This window comes from Phyllobates terribilis, unplaced genomic scaffold, assembly GCF_046119375.1.
Source record: "Phyllobates terribilis strain yellow unplaced genomic scaffold, ASM4611937v1 Scaffold_8__6_contigs__length_399053987, whole genome shotgun sequence".
In the NCBI taxonomy this organism is placed as follows: domain Eukaryota; kingdom Metazoa; phylum Chordata; class Amphibia; order Anura; family Dendrobatidae; genus Phyllobates; species Phyllobates terribilis.
Genome location: NW_027362768.1, coordinates 121931251 through 121954747, shown reverse-complemented (window position 1 = coordinate 121954747; position 23497 = coordinate 121931251). Strand labels below are relative to the sequence as shown.

Genomic DNA, 23497 nt, shown 5'->3' with positions numbered 1-23497 from the left:
TATCACTGTGTACTTACAATTGCTCATTTTGCTCTTATACCCAGTTAATTGTTCTCTTTTCCATTAGCTCTATGATATCATATGATTAAAAACTGACTAGCTGAATCCTTCTAAGCTCTATATAAAAACAGGAAGTCTCAATTCCCTACATGCGTCAGCAATAGAACTACAATTCTACATCGCTACAAAGATCCTGGCAGGGGGGAGGAGTGGAGAAGATAGGTCAGGGGTTGAAGAAGGGGTTAAACTGGGCTGCCAGGGACTTTGAGGTATGTAGATTTGTAATTCTAATGAGGACTCATGTATGGAATAGAGACTTAATGTTTCTACATCGAGCTTAGGATTCAGCTAGTTGTTTTTAATCACGTGATATAGACCTAATGCAAAAGAAAAGAATTAACTGGGTAGAAAGACAAAAATGAGCAATTGTAAGTACACAGTGCTATATAATATGATGATTGCAATATATTTAGAGGATAAAAACTTTGATAGAAGTGTGATTTTAAATCTCTATAGATTTCTAAATCCAAAATTGTACCCAGCACAGTGAATACTAGTAAGCTACAGAGTAGTATGCACTGTGCAGGGTGCAAATTTGGATTTGGAAATCTTGAGCAATAAGCAGAACTGATGTCTTCAGGAGTGCAGTCCTTGAACTATTGATTTACCTCTGAAATCAGTCATGTAGTTAATGGATTTATCTGTAAGTAAAAAAATTTAGGATAAATAATCCTCTAGATGGCACCCCATTGTATCAGCCTTCTCGTACCTTTATTATATCTTCATTCGTTCGCTCCACTGACTTGAGCTTCTGTAGCACGCGCACTTCTTTAGCAGACAGTTGGGTTTCTTGCTTCTCTAGATCTTCGATTTCTTGTTCAAGCCTGAAATGAGAACACATTCCTGTGCTTAAGAGCCGGGCGTCCAATATACTTGAGTACACTCCTGTAATCTGCATAGTATTTCTGTACTGGACAAGCTTATTTCATTCATAGGTATTTTTAACTAAGTTGTTTGATATTTAATGCTCTTACATTCCTTCCATCTTGGACTTGGGCCCAAAGAAATCTGCAATTAACGTAGCACTGAAAGAATCTGGAATACTTATCAGTGAATAATCCACCCAAGGACGCTTTATTATGTACAGTCGGGAAATGTACGTAAAGAGAAAATACATGCAGCAGAACCATTTCTCCATATACTATGCCTTATACCAAATTTCCAGTATCTCAATGTAATGTTGCATCCAGCTATTAGAAGCCGTTGGTATGGATATGTAGAAAAAAGGAAAATAATAATTACTAGTAAAATTATGGGAAAAATTAATTAAATCACTTTGTACCCATTGTATATGGGACTACTGGAAAAAGAAGCCTTTTGTACTTGGCTATCTCTTTATCGGTCATAGAAAATGCTTGACCTTGGCTCCAGCGATCTTGGGGAAAAAAACCTTGAGAGGTAGCAGGGCTGTGGAGTCAGAATCAGAGTCGGTATAAAATGGACCAACTCCAACTCCTAAAATATATAATAAATTGGGTACAGTAGTTCAATGCAGTTTGTGGGGAATTTTTTTTAGTAACAATTTGGGAAAGTTATTAAAATGTCCTATAAATGTCTGTTCTATTCCTGATCTAAGGGTCTAGACTTTTAGCTGAGATGAATCTGTGCTACAGTAAATTTATCACTTAAACATGAGCCGTGTATGAGGGAGTCGGAGTCGTGGAGTCAGAGTTGGAGTCGGAGGTTTGGCTTACCGACTCCGCAGCCCTGAGAGGTAGGCACGCAGCATGAATCAGAGCCCGACTGCACCATTGCAGCCAGGTATATACCCCTCTGCAACACTTCCACGTTTCATAGAAAATATACAGTAGTTAGAAGCTCCGGCCAGGGACCATAGTCAGAGACGAGACCAGTCCGGTGCCATTCCTGCGGGCTCGTCCCATTGCAAGTGATGGGGAAGTATCGCCCTATGTACACACACGACAGAGACCTGTCTATCAACTGAACAGTGCCAGGAAAATTCAAACTGGGGCAAAGACGGACTTGTCTTGTCTCCAGCTATATCCCAAGCCGGATCTTTAACCCCTTACTGGCCTGACGCCCTAGGCCATCACCCCTGGTTCAGCACGGGCTCCGGCGCTAAGCCCGCACTGAACCGGGCACATGTCAGCTGATTCTTACAGTTGACATGTGCCCGCAACAGCAGAGGGTGGAATCGGTATCCACCCGCGGCTGTTAACCAGTTAAATGCCGCCGTCAATCTCTGTCAGCGGCATTTAACAGCACCGCGCCGGAAGCGCGTCACTTACCCCGTCCATCGGTGACCCCGTCACGTGATCACGGGTCACTGATGGGTGGGCATGGCAAGCCAGAGTCTGCAGCAGACCCCAGTGGTTGTCAGGAAATGATTGCTGTGAGCGCCACCTAGTTGTCGGCGCTCATAATACAGGAGCATTTCTGCTACATAGAGGTGATCTGCTCATCGCCTCTATGTAGCAGAGGCTATCAGACAGTTGCTGCGTCTAGTCTCCTATGTAGACTATAGAAGCAAGCAAAAAGTGTAAAAAAAATATGTTTTGAAAAAAATAAAAAAAATATAAAAGTGTAAATCACCCCCCTTTTGCCCTATTCAGAATAAAATAATAAAAAATAAACCCCACATGCACATATTTGGTATCGCCGCGTTCAGAATCGCCCTATCTATCAATATAAAAAAAGAATTAATCCCATTGGTAAACGACGTAACAAGAAAAAAAACTTCCAAACGCCAGAATTACTTTTTTTTGGTCGCCGCAACATTGCAATAAAATGCAATAACGGGCGATCAAAACATCGTATTTACCCCAAAATGGTATCAATAAAAACGTGAGCACGGTGCGCAAAAAATAAGCCCTCACCCAGCCCCAGATCCCGAAAAATAGAGACGCTACGGGTCTCGGAAAATGGCAAATTTTTATTATTATTTTTTAGCAAACTTTGGATTTTTTTTTCACCACTTAAATAAAAAAGAACCTATACATGTTTGGTGTCTACGATATGGTAAAACTAGTAATGGCGTTTAAAAGTACAACTCGTCCCGCAAAAAATAAGCCCTGACACGGCCATATTGACCAAAAAATAAAAACGCTATGGCTCTGGGAACAAAAAACAAAAATGCAAAAATGGAAAATCCCAAGGTCATTAAGGGGTTAAAGCATGACTGTCTCTGGAAAGCCAGAGCGTTTCAAAAATATATATATATATCTGGCTGGAATTATGCCACCATGATGTGTTATGCTGCCCGCGCTTTGGGTGTGATGAATCAGATGACAGACTCCCTTCAAGATTGTATGTACTTAAAAAAAAAAAGGAAGTGTTAAGCCTAATAAAATAGTATGCTTTATTTATAAAATCATAAGCCAACATGATTAAAAGTATATATCCAATGAAAAAAAAAAGAGAATGTAGCACATGAATGACAATCTGAACCACAGCATGATATCCCATGGCATAGTGGTTAAAAAACGAACGCGCATAAGAAAATGAAAAAAACAATATGTACCCCAACACTAAGCTGGAGTAGTAGGTAAATGCAATAATAGGAAAATCAGGTGGAAACAGATCTGCCCCAACTAGCATTTCGTATTGGCTTCCTCCAGGGGACATTTATAGAGGGAGGCTGAATAATCTGCTTTATCTGATTTCTCACCAATGAAGGGAAGGGAGGATGGCACAATCCAGTGTTAATAAATGTGGATAAGTCCTTACAATAACATAAAACAATTCTGGATTACCGTTAAATTCATAAAAATTCAAAATTTCCTCTCCTTCAATATTTTATTCCATATATCTAATATTATTTTACAAAGAGGAATGATGCCTCTTATGGACTCTCATACACATTTGACAACTGTTGGCGGACACAGGAACACATGGCTTACTGAGTGCCCCTGCTTTCTTTATGAGAGAGCGCTGACTGACTCCTCAGCCACATTGTAAATCTAAAACGTCAGATCCTCCTCTCCCCTGACATCTATTGGAGAAAACGTAGACTTTTGGCCGACCTCCCCAATATAAGCAGGTTATTCAGACTTTAGTCTAATATGCATGGAGGCCATTGATACATAAGAAGGCAAAAAAATGCAGACAACTGATTCGTAAAAATTCTGCCAATATCACTGCCAAGTGTTTGGGCTCAAAACAGTCATGACCCTAAAAATCTATTCCCTGAAAATAAAACCATGAATTGCAAGGTGGGCTCCAGATGGTCTACATTTCTGTACTAACAATCACAAACGGAGTCCTAAAGGGGTTGTATGAGATAAAAAAAAAAAAAAAAAGATAGGCTGCAATGCCAGACAAAGTCTATGGAGAAGAGTGGTATTTTTTTAAAGAATAACAGTTGTTTAAGGTCAACTCTGTTAGATTATAAGCCAAGACATTGGAGGGGAGCAGAACTACATGTCGTGGGAAGTAACAATAAGTATTCATTAAATAGATGCATATTGGCATATGCAGTGTTGGAAGCAAATGTCGAACAAGGATGGTACGATGCAGAACAAGTATGAGATTGTTATCACACGTGTATATAGATCATGGTTACAGAAAGACAGGAGATCCAATGTTCATAGGAAGTCAAACATTATATTCTCCTAACAAGACCAGACAAACCCTATATTAAAATCAAGATATTTGTTCTCACAACAATTGACTCATTACAATACAACCACCATAATTACGTCTTGGTGATATGCCCGCAACTAATGTTTGCCCATGGCTTTTTCCATTCTGTATCCAACCTGCAATGAATCCCATGTCATTTCAGACAACTGTGCTGATCTTATTTTCCATTAAGGGTTCTTATGAAAGGTAATGAATAACCTTCTCCTCCAACCACCCAGACTAGCAAACAGTCCAACCACCCTCATCGGTGAGCTCTCCTACCGCAGCCACCTGCGTAGCACCAGCAGAACCCCAACTATAATCATGCTGACTTACAAAATAAGTGGTAATTTCATATTTTGGACACAAATTGCAGAGTATGAACAAGGCAAGTGAAAGAATTGAGATGCAATTTGGTGATTCTTGTGTCTGTACAAAAAAAAACAACTTGACTGTATCCTTAAATATAGAATGGATGGTAATGGGTTTTACAGGAACTCTTTCGGTTGTTTTATACCTACTATCAGTCCACAGAATTCGGGTACAGGAATCATACCTGTCTGGCCATACATGGAATTTACATTGTAATTGTATAGAAAATCAACTTTGTATAAATGAGCAGCCCTGCGCGGGATCCCAGCAAGTTCCCCCGATATACTCATTAAACGCTTTCTAACAGTTTCCATTTGGACTTGATTGATGCTGAACGCTTTTAACAGGCCCCTATATGTAATCCATGAGGGATACACCCCTGGCTCAGCGCATGCACTGTACTCTTCTAGTTTTGGGCAATGACTTCACTGACATGCACATTACATAAGTAAGGCATCTGCACACAGTAGGAGGTATATCATGCATGAAGGGAAATGGCGCACGCACAGGATTATAGTTGCTGTCAGAATCGTGCAGCCATGATCCGGCCTTTGACCTTGTTCCTATCTGTGTTGCGTAACCCTTTTAATACTACACCTGGCCCCATCTTGTGACTTTGCTCTTTTCTCATCCTTGCTTTGTTGCATTCTGCCTACTTTCCAGAGAGGCCATACTAAGCCCCTGGCTTTAAATTGATGCCGACATGACAGGGTTTGGGGCAGGAATAGAGTGATCAGGGGAATCTGGGTCACACAGGGTTAATAAAAAGGGGAAGGTAAGGGGTGATATCAGATGGGAGGTTCACTGGATGTAGGAAGGGGTATAAAAGGGGGACCACTGGTCAGGGGGCAGCCATTTTAGGTTCAGCCAGGGAACAAGTAATCTCCAACCCACCCTCCCTTGATAGTTAGTTTGGGTTATTCCATCAGGAAGTTCAGTTTTAGTATAAGGGCAGTTTACTGCATTTCATTCAATTGGGGGAGGGATTTTTTTTTTTTTTTTTTTTTCTATCATAACAATAGCAGTGGGGAGGTCCTCGAAGTTGGTGGATATGGTTAAAGGCAGATCAGTGGTGGGGGGAGCCAACAAAGTTCCGGACCCCCTAAGTGGATTTTATGAAGTGGTGACGGGGAATGGAAATCCCAAGGTAAGGGCATGAATTCTTTGGAATCCTGGGGGAACCGTTACTCAGGACGACCATAGACTATGTGCTGCAGCTTCTTTAAGGCACACAGGGGATGATCCCTGTGACACCATTTCTTCCAGTCCTTATCTTTCTGCCTGACAATACTCTGCACTGCTAGTTCAGGAACTCTACCTGACCTGTGCTTAGCTTCACTCCTGACTTGAATCCTTTTCACACAGGATGTGCTGCCGTGAACAATTAATTTTTGTGCAGCACAAAAGATAATTTTACATGACCAATAAATGTTTTACTCATTCAGTGGGGGGCTGGCAACCTGTTTAGACTACGAGATTCTCCTGAAGTGATCCCTTCCTAGGAATATAGCAGTATAAATGCAACTTTAGACAACTATCTCAGCAGGGAAAATATGAGAGAGACCGCAGAGACTTTCAGCTCTACTTACCTTGAGGTGGAGGAGGACAAAAATGTAAATGGTATGAAAAGAGAATTTATGGTAGTTCATCTCAATTTCACAATATCACTTACGTATAACTGAATTTTACATTTTCAGAATTCTTTAAATGGTTGGAGACAATAATCTGAACTTCAATGGGGACAGTGATCTTAATGTCTGCAAAGTGCTGCAGAATACGGAATTCCATATAATCAAACACAAGAAATAAATACATTATACATTGTAAAAAAATAATCTTCCCTAAAAACTTAGATAAATCACAACTTTATTACAGTATTTCCAAATCTAGAGAGCTGAAACTTTCACACAATGAACCTAACACCATACCTAGCGCTTAGCCTTTCAGGTAGTGTTCATTTTACAAAAGTGCTATTGTCTATAAGAACAGAGTCCGCCAACGCAGGGAATCATTAATAATGGAAATGTTTATTGCTCTGCGCTACTCTTATACCAGTTCCAACAATAACCTTCCTTTCATCCATCCTGCACCGTCTTTGAAGGCCATGTTACAAAATGTTAAATCAGGAAAAACATAGAAAATCCAACTTCACAAACTTTTTAAAAAATATATATTTTCTTTAATATTAGTGAATGATAGTAATCCAGTGGGAAAAAAAAATAGTTAAAATTCCAAATTAATAGCATCGCTACAGGATCCATGGAGAAGGCATAGTATAGATGTACGCGTTTTGGGTGTTTAACACCCTTAGTCATGATAAGATCCGGTCTGCACACTGACAGCCTAATTAATATGCTGAGGAACCATAGTAAATTCAGAGGTCTGCGAGTCTTATGGGCTCAGGAGCCATAGTAAATTCAGAGGTCTGTGGATCTTATGGGCTCAGGAGCCATAGTAAATTCAGAGGTCTGTGGATCTTATGGGCTCAGGAGCCATAGTAAATTCAGAGGTCTGTGGATCTTATGGGCTCAGGAGCCATAGTAAATTCAGAGGTCTGTGGATCTTATGGGCTCAGGAGCCCTAGTAAATTCAGAGGTCTGTAGATCTTATAGGCTCAGGAGCCATAGTAAATTCAGAGGTCTGTAGATCTTATGGGCTCAGGAGCCATAGTAAATTCAGAGATCTGTGGATCTTATGGGCTCAGGAGCCATAGTAAATTCAGAGGTCTGTGGAGACGATCTTATTAAATATAGGGCATTCAATGGTTCAACTAGGTTCTTGTTCACACAATCATAAACCACTATAGGAGAATGTTTGAAGTGCTAGAATATAATTTAATGTTGGAAAAACAACAATACAGTCATGGCCAAAAGTATTGAGAAGGAGACAAATAGTAATTTTTCCAAAGTTTACTGCTTCATTTTTTATAATGGCAATTTGCATATACTCCTGAATGTCAAAGAGTGATCAGCTTAACAGCAATTACTGTACTTGCAAAGTCAATATTTGCCCAGAAAATGAACTTTAACCCCCAAAACACATTTGAACATCATTGCAGTCCTGCCTTAAAAGGAACAGCTAACATCGTTTTAGTGATGGATCCATTAACACAGGTGTGGGTGTTGATGAGGACAGGGCTGGCGATCAATCAGTCATGATTAAGTAAGAATGACATCACTGGACACTTTAAAAGGAGGCTGGTTCTTGGTATCATTGTTTCTCTTCAGTTAACCATGGTTATCTCTAAAGAAACACATGCAGCCATCATTGCACTGCACAAAAATGGCCTAACAGGGAAGAGTATCGCAGCTACAAAGATTGCACCTCAGTCAACAATCTATCGCATCATCAAGAACTTCAAGGAGAGAGCTTCCATTGTTGTCAAAAAGGCTCCAGGGCGCCCAAGAAAGACCAACAAGCGCCAGGACCGTATCTTAAAACTGTTTCAGCTGCGGGATCGGACTACCAGCAGTGCCGAGCTTGCTCAGGAATGGCAGCAGGCTGGTGTGAGTGCTTCTGCACGCACTGTGAGGCAGAGACTCTTTGAGCAAGGGCTGCTTTCAAGGAGGGCAGCAAAGAAGCCACTTCTCTCCAGAAAAAACATCAGGGACCGACTGATATTCTGCAAAAGGTACAGGAAGTGGACTGCTGAGGACTGGGGCAAAGTCATTTTCTCTGATGAATTCCCTTTTCGATTGTTTGGGACATCTGGAAAACAGGTTATTCGGAGAAGAAGAGGTGAGCGCTACCACCAGTCTTGTCTCATGCCAACTGTAAAGCATTCTGAAACCATTCATGTGTGGGGTTGCTTCTCAGCCAAGGGAATCGGCTCACTCACAGTCTTGCCTAAAAACACAGCCATGAATAAAGAATGGTACCAGAATGTCCTCCAAGAGCAACTTCTCCCAACCGTCCATGAGCAGTTTGGCGCCCAACAATGCCTTTTCCAGCATGATGGAGCATTTTGCCATAAAGCAAAGGTGATAACTAAATGGCTCATGGAACAAAACATAGAGATTTTGGGTCCATGGCCTGGAAACTCACCAGATCTTAATCCCATTGAGAACTTGTGGTCAATCATCAAGAGACGGGTGGACAAACAAAAACCAACAAATTCTGGCAAAATGCAAGCATTGATTATGCAAGAATGGACTGCTATCAGTCAGGATTTGGTCCAAAAGTTGATTGAGAGCATGCCAGGGAGAATTACAGAGGTCTTGAAGAAGAAGGGGCAACACTGCAAATATTGACTTGCTGCATTAACTCATTCTAACTGTCAATATAACCTATTGGTACTCATAATATGATTGCAATTATATTTCTGAATGTTATATAAACATCAGACAAACACTAATAAAAACCAGAGGCCAGCAGATCATGTGAAAATATAATTTTGGTGTCATTCTCAAAACTTTTGGCCATGACTGTATATATTTTATATAAATGTAAAACAAATATGAGTTTAGAGCTAAGATTGGAATATGTGATAGCACTAACACAATTGCAGAATGAGAGTATGGCAATATAGCAGAATAATAGCACCAGCAAGGTTACGGTATAAAAAGTCCTGTTCATGTTATAGCAATAAAAGTAGAAGGAAAGGGGAAAGAAAAAAAGCAGCAAACATAGCATGAGAATGATTCCCCAAATTTACAATACAGCATATTAAGAACATAAATTAAGGAATAAAGGTAAAAACAAGAAAGTATTTCAAACTTTATCCTATGTGGCCAGTTATGGCAGGTGGTATATAGGAAGATCTCCACCTTCATGGTGTAGGCGCCTACTGAGTGCGGGTTTGGTATTCATTGGATTCTGTCCGCATTGCATAACTGACATTTCAATCAGCCCTGGTGCCATCACAATTTCAGTTTTCTGTATGCAAATGTTATCCACAAAGGATATTTGCATATTTATTAACAAAAAAATGAAAATAACCTGACCTTTCTTTTATTATAGGAATTGATCCAAGTAGTTTGATAACACATGCACAATTTCCATATTAACGATTTACAGCTCATTGGAAAAATCAGACAAGCAGGGAAGACCAGCTCAGAAAGTATGTGCACCCTTAGACAATTTCATGTTTTGTAGGACACAGAAGTACAGCACATTTGATTAAGCTTTTTCCAATTATAAACAGATCTAAGACCTTAGAAAGGAATGTGTCATTAGAAAATTACCCATTATTTAAAATCAGGTTATTTTTTAATAAAGATCGTAATATGAAAAAAAATTGCAATCTTGCAACTCTCACACTGGCCACTGGGGCTATTTTAGACTCATATTTAGTGTTCTTTCAGGAACAGTTTTCAGAAGTCCCATTATCATCAGAGGCAGGATTACTGATAAATGACAGGTAACACCTCTATATACAGTTGATAACACATGGTCCACCAATCAGAATAGGTCATGTCACAGCTCCCCCTACTCTCTACATTCACATTGACCTCTGTACATGATCATTTGATGCTTCAATACAAAAGATAGGGTCAAAGTCAGATCATTGTGGCTAATGTGCATGTAAATTTCCTAAAACAGGAAATTAAAGTCTAAAAAAAAACAGTGGCAAGTGTGAAAATTGCAAGATTTCTAATTTTTAATAAAAAAAAATAAATAAATAAAAAATTGCTATATGGGAAAAAAAAGAAGACGACTACCAAAAATGTAAATAAAGAAAACAAAAAAACCTGATTTATACCATAGGTAGTTGTCTGATGACTCATTCCCTCAAACCCCTTCATGACATGTAAAGTGCTATGTACGTCATATATTGGGTCCTCTTCTTTGGACTAGGCTCAGAAGCTGACCTTGCTTTATACTCGGCAGATGATAGCTGTGTTATTCAGCCATTATCTTCCTCTAACAGGTGCAAGCAGAACTGAGAGCGCCCACTGCTATTAACCTCTTAAATGCCACTGTATCTCTGACAAAGGCACGTACAGTGCATTTACGCCCTTCCCATGAGAGCCTTAGGTCTTCTGAAGACCACTGTACCTTCCATGACTGTGTTCCTATGAAAACCAGCATTTAGCTGGGCTTCATAGGAGACCGTGGTTTTTACTATATACTGCATTACTGTACAAGCTATCAGACGATCACAGGTTCAGTTCCCTAAGGGGTTCGGCTTTGCAGCAGGACAATGATTGAAAACACACCAGCAAATCCACCTCTGAATGCCTTAAGAAAAAAAAAAAAAAGACTTTGGAGTGGCCTAGTCAAAGTCCTGACCTTAATCCGATTGAGATCCTGTGACGTGACCTTAAAAAGGCGGCTCATGCTCGGAAACCCTCCAATGTGGCTGAAGTACAACAATTTTGCAAAGATTAGTAGGCCGAAATTCCTCCAGAGCGTTGTAAAAGACTCATTGCCAGTTATCGCAAACGCTTGATTGCAGTTGTTGCTGCTAAGGGCGGCCCAACCAGTTATTAGGTTTAGGGGGCAATAACTTTTTCAAAAAGGGCCCTGTAGGTTTGGATTTCTTTTTCACACCACTGTACATATATGCTAGATCTGAATGTAGAACACGGAAGATGAGTGCCTATTGGTGACCTCCTATCGATTGCACATCAGTCTGGTGATACTACCTGCGAGAGCGCTCTGCTTCTGTTTTCCTATATATTATATTTCTTAATTTATTTCAGGGCTTTGATTGTACCTTTTACATTCTTTTGCCTCCCAGGGCCCCAGGATATCGTGTGCGGCGGCATACATCTCGGCGTAGGGAGCCCTGGAGCTCTCACGAATGTCAAAACTGAACGTCCGTGCAGCTCCAAGGGAGTCCCTCTGCCTATTCCGTGATGCACTGGTGAGGCGCGCACGTAATCACGTCATCACATACAGTACAGACCAAAAGTTTGGACACACCTCATTTAAAGATTTTTCTGTATTTTCAGGACTTTGAAAATTGTACATTCACACTGAAGGCATCAAAACTATGAATTAACACATGTGGAATTATATACTTAACAAAAAAGTGTGAAACAACTGAAAATATGTCTTATATTCTAGGTTCTTCAAAGTAGCCACCTTTTGCTTTGATGACTGCTTTGCACACTCTTGGCATTCTCTTGATGAGCTTCAAGAGGTAGTCACGAAAATGGTCTTCCAACAATGTTGAAGGAGTTCCCAGAGATGCTTAGCACTTGTTGGCCCTTTTGCCTTCACTCTGCGGTCCAGCTCACCCCAAACCATCTCGATTAGGTTCAGGTCTGGTTATTATGGAGGCCAGGTCATCTGGCGTAGCACCCCATCACTCTCCTTTTTTGTCAAATAGCCCTTACACAGCCTGGAGGTGTGTTTGGGGTCATTGTCCTGTTGAAAAATAAATGATGGTCCAACTAAACGCAAACCGGATGGAATAGCATGCCGCTGCAAGATGCTGTGGTAGCCATGCTGCTTCAGTATGCCTTCAATTTTGAATAAATACCCAACAGTGTCACCAGCAAAGCACCCCCACACCATCACACCTCCTCCTCCATGCTTCACGGTGGGAACCAGGCATGTAGAGTCCATCCGTTCACCTTTTCTGCGTCGCACAAAGACACAGTGGTTGGAACCAAAGATCTCAAATTTGGACTCATCAAACCAAAGCACAGATTTCCACTGGTCTAATGTCCATTCCTTGTGTTCTTTAGCCCAAACAAGTCTCTTCTGATTGTTGCCTGTCCTTAGCAGTGGATTCCTAGCAGCTATTTTACCATGAAGGCCTGCTGCACAAAGTCTCCTCTTAACAGTTGTTGTAGAGATGTGTCTGCTGCTAGAACTCTGTGTGGCATTGACCTGGTCTCTAATCTGAGCTGCTGTTAACCTGCGATTTCTGAGGCTGGTGACTTAGATAAACTTATCCTCAGAAACAGAGGTGACTCTTGGTCTTCCTTTCCTGGGGCGGTCCTCATGCGAGCCAGTTTCTTTGTAGCAATTGATGGTTTTTGCAACTGCACTTGGGGACACTTTCAAAGTTTTCCCAATTTTTCGGACTGACTGACCTTCATTTCTTAAAGTAATGATGGCCCTCGTTTTTCTTTACTTAGAATTTGTATTATGGCATGAAAAAAGCAGCTAACAGTCTATTCAGTAGGACTATCAGCTGTGTATCCACCAGACTTCTGCACAACACAACTGATGGTCCCAAACCCATTTATAAGGCAAGAAATCCCACTTATTAAACCTGACAGGGCACACCTGTGAAGTGAAAACCATTTCCGGTGACTACCTCTTGAAGCTCATCAAGAGAATGCCAAGAGTGTGCAAAGCAGTCATCAAAGCAAAAGGTGGCTACTTTGAAGAACCTAGAATATAAGACATATTTTCAGTTGTTTCACACTTTTTTGTTAAGTATATAATTCCACATGTGTTAATTTATAGTTTTGATGCCTTCAGTGTGAATGTTCAATTTTCAAAGTCATGAAAATAGACAAAAATCTTTAAATGAGAAGGTGTGTCCAAACTTTTGGTCTGTACTGTACGCACCAGCATGTAAGCACCAGGATGCCAGTCCAGAAGTAGAGCGGCAGGGGATTGTATGAGAGTTAAGTATAGAAAGCTTTTTTTTTTAATAGAATTAAATGCTCTTGGGGGACAGTAAAATATGAATCGGGAGTGGGGAGAGCAAATTACGAATTGGGAGTGGAGGGAGAAAATGATGAATGGTGAGTGGGGGGGTGGAGAGAGCAAATGATGAATTGAGGCAGGTGGGGCGGGGGGAGAACAAATGGTGAATTGAGGGTGGGGGACAGTGGACAGCAAATGATGAATTGAAGATGGGGAGAGCAAATGATAATGAATTGAGGGTGGGGGACTACGAATGATGATGAATTGGGGAAGAGTAAATTATGATGAATAGAGGGTGGGGGTGGAAGAGAGAGGACATGAAATAATGAATTGGGGCGGAGGGGGCATGTAAATATAATCAATCGGGAGGTACAGAGTGCGGGCGTTGAGGATGACGGAGTGAGACTGATAATGAATTGGGGGAAAGAGTACAGGTTCTAATTAATTTATATATTTATTGGGTGGGGAAACACCAAGGTTACTTACCGGTAGCCGGTTTTTCCTGAGCCCATGACAGCACACCTTGAGAGAGGATCCGCCCCACCAAGGACAGGAAACCGTCTGAAATAAAAGGGCGGTACCTCTCCCTCGCTTCAGTTGTTTACAGAGCATTGAGAGGACCTCCCTAAACAGGTTAGGCACATAACCAACACCACAATATACATATACACACCACCCCAAACAGTGCACACCAGGGTGTGAGAAACATAGAAAAAATAAGGGGGGGAAAACTACGGGTGCTGTCATGGGCTCAGGAAAAAACGGCTACCGGTAAGTAACCTTGGTGTTTTCCCCTCCCCCATGACAGCACACCTTGAGAGAATTTTGGAGAATTTATGAGCACCCTAGGGAGGGACCACCGCCTGAAGTACCCTTCTCCCAAAGGTGAGATCAGAAGAGGATAGATCCAACCGATAGTGCTTAAAGAAGGTGGATGGTGTAGACCAAGTAGCAGCCCTACATATCTGCTCGATCGAGACGTCTGCTCTCTCTGCCCAGGAGGTTGCAACGGCTCTGGTGGAATGAGCCCTCACATTGTCCGGGGCTGGAACCCCTGTGGACGTATAGGCTAAGCAAATGGCCTCCCTGAGCCACCTAGAGATGGTACCCTTGGACACCCCGTGATCTTTCCTACACCCTTGAAAGGCCAGGAACAGAGAACCGTCTTTCCTCCACAGACTAGTCATGTGAATGTACTGTAGAAGGGACCTCCTAACATCTAGGCTATGGAACCTGACTTCCCCTGGGTTCTTGGGATTGCTGCAGAACAAGGGTAGCACAATCTCCTGACTACGGTGAAATCTAGATACCACCTTGGGAAGGTATGCTGGATCTGGCCGCAAGGTGACCCTATCCTCAAAGATTTGTGTGTAAGGAGGATTAACCGAAAGGGCCTGCAGATCACCCACCCTACGGGCTGACATTAAGGCCACTAGGAGGATGGTCTTAAGGGTGAGAATTTTTGGAGAAACCTTGTGTGTAGAGGTTCAAATGGTTCACTAGTAAGAGCGTTCAAGACTAAGTTCAGGTCCCAAGGAGGAACACCCAAGGATCTAACCGGTCCTGCTCTGGCACAGGACTTGATAAACCTCGAGATCCACCTATTCCCAGCCAGATTACAATTGTAGAGTGCTCCCAAAGCTGAAACTTGAACCTTAAGGGTCCCTGTAGCTAGACCCAGGTCCCGCCCCTTTTGCAGAAATTCCAGGATCCCTCTGATCGGAGGTTTGCTCGATAGCGGGATATCTATAAACTCTAGGAATTTACCCCAAACCCTGCTATAAATCTTAGTTGTAATTGGTTTTCTGCTCCCCAATAAAGTAGAAACTAAGCCTGGTGAAAACCCCTTGCTACTCAATAGCGACCTCTCAAATTCCATGCCGAAAGATGGAACCCCCTGGCCTGGGCATGGAATACTGGTCCTTGCATGAGAAGGTCCGGCCTCTCTGGTAGAATCCAGGGATCTGACACCGACATTAGCCGAAGCAGAGAGAACCAAGGCCTCTTGGGCCAAAAGGGGGCTATCAAAATCACCCTGGCGCCTTCCTCCTGGATCTTCCTCACCACTACTGGAATCATCACTAATGGCGGAAAGGCATAGGCCTTCCTGAACCCCCAAGGAATCTGGAGGGCATCTACGGCATGGGGATTTTCTGCCGGATTTAGGGAGCAAAATCTCTGCACCTTTCTGTTTGCCTTTGTGGCGAACAGGTCTATGTCTGGCTGCCCCCATAACTGGACAATCTGATGGAAGACCTCCGGGTTCAACCCCCACTCCCCCTGTCTTAGGGTATGGCGGCTTAGAAAATCTGCTTTCACGTTTTCTATCCCCTTTATGTGAAGGGCGCTGAGGGATAGGAGGTTTCGCTCTGCTAGACCAAGGATCCTGTCTGCCACCACCATCAGAGGGCGTGACCTTGTCCCTCCTTGGTGATTCACATAGGCTACTGCTGTCCGGTTGTCGGACCTGACCTGGACATGGTGATTTTGGATGTGAGGGAGGAAGCCCCTGAGGGATCTTTCTACGGCCCAAAGCTCCTTTAAGTTTGAGGATGCTCCCCCCTCGTGGTAAGCCCAGTGACCCTGTATTGCGAGTTCTGCCAGATGACCCCCCCCCATCCGGAACTGCTTGCGTCGGTCGTAATTACCCGATCTACTGGTCTGGACCATTGAACGCCTGCGGTTAGATTTCCCCTGACTGTCCACCACGAAAGGGAATCTACTACTTGTGGGGAGAGAGAGCCTGCCTTCTAAATGCCCGTTGCAGGACCTCTGTGCTGACAGGACCTCCCACTGAAGCCGCCTCATATGCCCCTGGGCCCACATTACTGCTGGGAGACAGGCCGTCATAGAACCCAGGAGGGACATTGCCTCTCTCAGAGACATCTCTGGAGCTTGAATGGCCTTCGAGACTAATGCAATCAACCTGCAGATTTTGTCCTCTGGGAGGAAGCAGGTTTGGCGACGAGAGTCTAGGATTAGACCCAGAAAGGTCTGAGTCCTGGAGGGGGTTAGTCTTGATTTTTGGAGATTTACTAACCACCCCAGCTGATGCAACACTTCCGTGACCACTAGGAGCTGACTGGAGCAGTGGGCTTCTGTTTTCCCTATTATCAAGAAGTCGTCTAAATATGGCACGATCACTACATTCTTGATCCGTAGGAAGGCTGTCACTTCTGCTATTAGTTTCGTAAATATTCTCGGGGCAATGGAGAGGCCAAAGGGTAGGGCAGAAAACTGAAAATGCCTCAGCTTCCCCTGAATAAACAGGGCTACTCTCAGATACTTCTGATACTCCGGATGGATTGGGACGTGATAATATGCGTCCTTCAAGTCTATTACAGCCATAAAGCAGTTGCGATGTAAGAGCTTCACTGCCGAGTTTACTGACTCCATCTTGAAAGTCTGGTTTTCTACTACTTGGTTCAGACTCCTGAGGTTGATGATGGTCCTTAAGGACCCGTTTGTTTTTTTTATCATGAATAGTGGGGAATAGAACCCCCTCCCTCTCTGTGTTGCTGGTACTTCGAGAAGGACCTGCTTTCCTACTAACTCTAACACTTCTGTTTCCAGGGCTAATTGTTCTTCCTGGACCTTTCGTAGGGGGGTAACCACAAAGGTCCGCCAGGGGGTCTGGCTGAACCGGATCTTCAGGCCCCCACTGATAATTTTCAGAATCCAGGGGTTTGCCGTTATCGCATCCCAAGCTGGAAGAAAGTGGGAAAGCCTTCCACCCACTTCCAGCCTGGCATCATTGGGAGGATCTCTTCGAACTCGAGGATGGTCCTCCAAACATGTAGCCCGATTCTTTTTTGGACTTGGCTTCCCATTTCTTTTTGTCTCCCAGAGGACGACCCCGGTTAAATTTTCTCCTCCGAAAACTAAATCTTCTTGGTTCCCCCGAAAATCCCGGGAACCCTTTGGTTTTATCGCCTGCTTTTTCCAACAGGTCTTCTAACTTTTGGCCAAACAGGAGTCTACCATCACATGGGAGGGAGCACAGTTTCGGTTTCGAAGGTAGGTCGCCTGGGCAACCTTTGAGCCACAAGGCCCACCTGGCTGCGTTGGATAGTCCCGCTGCCCTAGCTGACAGTCTGACCGAGTCAGCTGAAGAGTCGGCCAGGAAGGCCGATGCTGTTTGTATTAGAGGTAGCTCTGCAAGTATTGCCTGTCTGGAGACCTTTTTATCTTTAAGCTGGTCTTCCAGCTGTTGGAGCCACACCATCAAGGACCTCGCCACACAGGTGCTAGCCACCGCTGGTTTTAGGCCACCTGCCGCCGCCTCCCACGTGTGGCGCAGGAAGGAGTCAGCTCTTTTATCCAGGGCATCTTTTAGGACGCCAGAGTCCTCCAAGGGCAGGGAAGATCTTTTCGATGACCTTGCTACAGTCCCGTCCACCTTGGGGATCTTATACCAAGGTTCCGCATCCTTCTCTTCGAAGGGGTACCTTCTTTTGGAGAAGGAGGGTAAAGCCCCTGATCTCTCAGGTCTCCTCCACTCCCGGTCAATGAGGCCCTGAATCTTACTGTTAACCGGAAATGAGCGTCTCTTCTTCTCTCCCAAGCCCGCAAACATGATGTCCTCCCGGGATTTAGATGCTCTCTCTTCCTCCAGACCCATGGTTGATCTTACTGCCCTAACCAGTCTGTCTGTATTCTCAATGGGGAAGCAGGGTCTACCGCCCCCCGATGAGGAAGAGGACGATGAATCCCACTGCTCCTCGGACTGGGAGGAATCAGAGACGGGGGAAACCGGGCCTTTTCTTCCCTCTAAGGAACCCTTTCAGGGACCCCTGAACTTCTGCATGTACTATGGACTTTAAATCTGCAGCAAAATCCCGGGAATTCTCAGCTATGGTTTTGGTCACACAGCCCTGGCAAAGTGATTTCTGCCACTCTACTGAGAGAGAAGCTTGGCAAAGGGCACACATTCTATGCTTTTGCTTGGCACTACTCTTCTTAGGCTCCTAAAAAAAGGAAGCACATAAGAGACTTCCCGTTATTAACCAGTGACATTCACGAACCTCACTCACCCTCGGAGGTCACAAACGGGTACCGGATTCGGAGGCTGTCGCGGAACCGATGATTCCATTCTGGATGGTCCAGAGGCACTCGAAGCCTTACTCCTGCGGCTGCCACTACGATTACTCGAGCGGCTGTCTGTATACGATGCATCCCTCTGCTTTTTCTGTTGCTGAGGTGGGGGGGCAAGCTGCTGCTGCTCCTGGCTATCTGGATCAGCCATGTCTCAGAAGCGCACCACGCTTCCAGGATAGCTCCCCCCCCTTAAATATAGGGCCATCCAGCCTCCTCCGGTCTGTGGGCCCTCCCCCTTCCTCAGGCCGGAGCTCCGTTGAAAAAAAAAAAAACGGCCTGGGACGCTCCGATGGGCGCCGCCATCTTGGATCGGCGCCGCCTCCTGACGTCATCCAGCGCGCCGCTCCCAGCGTGCCCTGCGCCGTGACGTCAGGCGCATCACACCCGGAAGCGTTCCACACTGCAGGGGGAGGACGGCGCCGCGGTCTCCGGGAGGACAGAGCCTGCCTCACCGCATGCGCCCCGCTCGGCGCAGAGACCCCATGGGAAGCTGCGGACGGCGCTTCTGGGATACTGAACCCGATGCACAGGCCAGTGCCCGCTCTTCCACACCGGGACAGCCCCAGGTAAGTCTTCTTTCTTCCAGACAGGTTCCCCATCAAGGACAGGAAACCAACTGAAGCGAGGGAGAGGTACCGCCCTTTTATTTCAGACGGTTTCCTGTCCTTGGTGGGGCGGATCCTCTCTCAAGGTGTGCTGTCATGGGGGAGGGGAAAAGTGGCCATTTATAGTTAGTGGGGGCACAGTGGTGGATTACAATTTATATTTGGAATTGTGGGTTGCATAATAACTAATTATTAATGGTGGATGCACGCTTGTATTCAGATGCGTAGTGTAGAAGTTAAGGAATGTGCTCTGGAAGCGGTGCTCTAGATAACTGTGTGTTATTTTATGCAGAGACAAGTTCTGGCTAGAAGAAGTGCTGGCGGTTTGCGATGTATGTAGGAGAAAAGCAGAAATGAAGGACTTCAACTAGAGACATCACCAGTGAGTTAGTTAGTATGTTGTTATCTGTACACTGAAACTATATACTTTGTAGAGAGCTCCTGTGTATAATGTCACTGGTGATCACTATTACCTGCACACTATATACAGAGCTCCTGTGTATAATGTCTTCGGTGATCCCTGTATACTGACACTATATACAGAGCTCCTGTGTTTAAGGTCACTGGTGATCACTGAATTACCTGTACACTTAAACTATACACTGTACTCTACGTGCAGAGCTCCTGTGTATGATGGCACTTATGGTAATATTAGTATTGTGGATTTTTATTAATGATCAGTATTGTAGTATTCGGTCACTATGTGGCGGTATTTGTTCCCTGTATGTGGTATTATTCGGTCACTATGAGGTGGTAATATGTGGTCTGGTCATTGTGTCACGGTATTTGTCCCTTGTATGTGATATTATTGGTCATTCAAAAAAAAAATGTATGTGACACATTCCCTTAAAGAAAAATAAATAAAAATATACTTATAAAGAGTATTGGGTATTATAAGAAATGTTTAATAGGTTAGAGTAGAGTAGGGCCCAGACAGAAGAGTCTACCTTGTCGTGGTGGCGGCTTAAAAAATCTTTTGCCCAAAACAAAAGCTGCTGGCTATGGTGTTCTATGGCAACTCTTAATGTGTGATTGGTGAGAACGTGGTACAGAAGTGGAGTTTTTCCAAGAGTGGGCGGTGGGACTGAGGAAGGTTTGAGGGGAGGAGGCAGAGCTGGGGTGGAGCCTGGGCAGGAGTCTCAAGGGGGCCCAAAAATTTTGCCAGTATGGGGCCCTGAAATTCCTGGATGCTGCCCTGGGTGTAGTATACCCTCTGGTGACTCTTCTCGTATCCCATTTATAAGCTATCCCCTTTTAGAAGACGATCATTGTACGTTACCAACTGAGCGGTTTGTACAATGACACTTCATATATCAACAAGGTGGAACGATAAAAATGGAAGCCAGTGTGATGGAAGATGGAAAGGTCACTGCACTTTACTGCCGGCTCTGTGGTAATCAGTGTGCTGAAATTAAAGGGACAGCTCCACAGTCAAAACAAAACGTGACAGTCTCATCTTATTTTAAAGGGCATTTCTCCAAATAAATCAATTTGATCTGTTATTTAAAAATATTAAAAGTTACTATTTATAAAAAGATGGGAATGGATTTTTTGTCCATGAGCTGTATCTTCAATTGAAACTCAGTGCCAATGTTATGGATTTACCCCATTGAGTAGCTACATGGATATCTTCAACAGTCCATTCAGCAGAACATTGGTTTCGACACAAGCGGTCACTTCCTCTCTTCTTGTGTGACCTGATGACTAGCTGTCAGGCTCGATCAATAGCTAGAGCAGCCCTTTCCTCTATCATGTCTGATTTCTGGTAGACCCACCAATGAGACCTGCACTGATCACAAGAGTGGAGGTCCCGATCCCCCATTCCTATGCACTGCAGCTGGGACTAACCAAAGTGATATAGTTATGTGTGGTTGCTTCATTCACTCCTGACCTCACTGAAGGAGGAACGGCACCCCACGTTCTCATGATTAGTGGTGGTCCCAAAAGATGGGTCAGACATTTGTCCCCATTCCTGTAAGTCATAAACGAGATTCCGGATGACGTCCCAGTTTGTTAATATTTGTTAATGCATCAAAGTGTAATTAATTTTGTTTACTTAAAAAAAAAAAATCTGTGTGTTAACAACCCTAAATGTAAAAGGTTTTTCAAACAGAAAAAAAAAATCTCATTGTGTATAAAATGTAAAAAAAATTCACTTCCTAATACACTTTATTGATTACATTTTTCTCTTCCCTCTTTGTATTGGAGGGTATCAGGTTTGCAGGGTGCTGGCCATCGGGCTATGCAACAGCCGCAGAGAAGGGGACTGGCTTAGCCATCAGCTGCAAGCATATCGCCAACTTATAGACCAAGTCTGAAATTGAGGGTAAGGGGCCTGGGAACATGTTCTAACATACAGTCTAGAGTCCTAGCAAAAAGTTGATGTCACACAGACTATCACCCATGACATGGACATAGTCCTGAATCCTACCACAAGTCATTACAATATAGCTAAAAAATATCATTACCTATGTAACAGTTGTAAATGCACAGTGCCCTAGTGAGGTTACTGATACCGGGAGGAAGCATGATCCTGCTGCACATTCTAATCAGATGAGTGGGACCTGCCAGCAAATCTACTTATCACATAATTAGCAATTAAGCTATTGTCCTAAGTAATTGCTTCTATTTAAAGCTCAGCAGTACAAATAGACGTTAGGGGTAATTTTGTGGCTTTTGTGGTTGCACTGTTTGTGTGTGATTTTCTGAGTCTTTTTTCAAAATAGAGCATGCTGTAGGAATGGCATTTTTTTCTTACATTTTTACATTAAAAAAAAAAAACACAAAACAAATTTATTTCAAAACGTGTGAATAAAAATGAAATAACATAGCAAAACAGAAATTCATGGCATTTTTTAAAAAGTAAAAAAAAGCTGCGAAATTACTGTGTAAATGGTCGTGTAATCACTTACAGGACCATTTACAGTTTCCTATGTTACAGAATTGCAATGTATCCATAAAAACGGATGCTGTACTGTCGCTCCGATTTTCCATGCACCCATAGACTAGAATGGGTGAATCTCATCCAATTTACGGAGGAAACTAGTTCGTGCTGCCATTTTGTCACTGCCCCATTGAATAACATAGGTCCGAGAGCTGGCCATGTTTTTCACGGACAGCACTAGGACCGAAATATGGTTGGGTGAATGAACCCTAATAAACAGTCTAGTAAGGAACAGACAGAGGCCCTTTTCCGTCCAATAGCTCATCATAATGCACAATTCCTCCTGCTTTGGAGGTGGATGTGAGGCCCCTTAATTTCTGGGCTCCTGTGCGGCTGCACACATTGCACCAATGGTATGTCCGCTCCTGATTCTAGTCATAAACATGAAAAGTGACATTTACAACACGAAACATAGATCGTTATATCACCATATCATCACCGGCAAATTATTACACCAAAAAGAAAATGAAGTAGCAAAAAACATCACCAACCTTCCAATGTTATGTTCTAGAAGTTTGATGTATTTTTGGTCTTCTTGGTTTTGTTTTATCATCTCTTCCTGTTCCGTGGGCGTCATCGTATTTAGTCCATCTAACAACCATTTTTCCCGCAAGGCTTTTTTCTAGAATTAGTAAAAAACATTTTTTAGGACTGACGGACGGACAGACAGACGGATACACAATCCGTATACTGAATTTCTATGGTACAAAAGGAGCCCAGTCTTACAGCCTCTCAGGGTACTTCCAGATGCCTTGGACTTATGCCCTTTATACAGTATATTGAGCGTTAGCAACCAGCTATGAAGAGCAGGTCTCCAGTTAGTTAGTTTTGGGAGTAACTTCGCACAGAATAGCAGATCTGGATGTGCATATACTGGCAAGGGGTTAAGGGGAGAAAAACAAATATTGTAAGTCAGAGGGATGCTTTGATGCAATTGTGTGGCAAGTGTGCCTGATATGGGAATACCAAATGGGGTTAAAATGGGAACCCTAGAATGCAAGCACACCACCTATATGGGAGAGGGGCAGAAGGTCTCAGTGTGCTTTGGCCACCATCACACTGGTAATTATGGGTTCTGACTACTGGGAGGGGTAGGACCTGGATGTGGCTCGCGATCATCTCTTAGAACTGAATGTGGCTCTCAAGGTAAGAAAGGTTGGGGGAAATCGCTGCTTTAAAGGGTCTACATCATGAAAAAAAAAATGTAACGAAAGTTGTTATTTAGTACATGGTTGGCGTTTTTTTTTTTTCAGGCCAGGAGACCCTTTTATGCAGAGTTCACACA

At 43.4% G+C, this 23497-nt stretch overlaps 1 protein-coding gene across 6 annotated transcripts in view; it reads right to left on the bottom strand.

Moving 5' to 3' along the window:
• PALMD (palmdelphin) overlaps positions 1–23497 on the bottom strand; it is a 154286-nt gene that overhangs the window by 15399 nt on the left and 115390 nt on the right. For all 6 annotated transcript variants that reach the window (XM_073643252.1, XM_073643254.1, XM_073643253.1 and 3 more), the window contains 2 exons: positions 22704–22834; positions 770–884 (listed from right to left, as the gene is read on the bottom strand). In XM_073643252.1, the coding sequence (XP_073499353.1) occupies positions 770–884; positions 22704–22834 (246 nt within the window). The remainder of the gene's footprint in view (positions 1–769; positions 885–22703; positions 22835–23497) is intronic.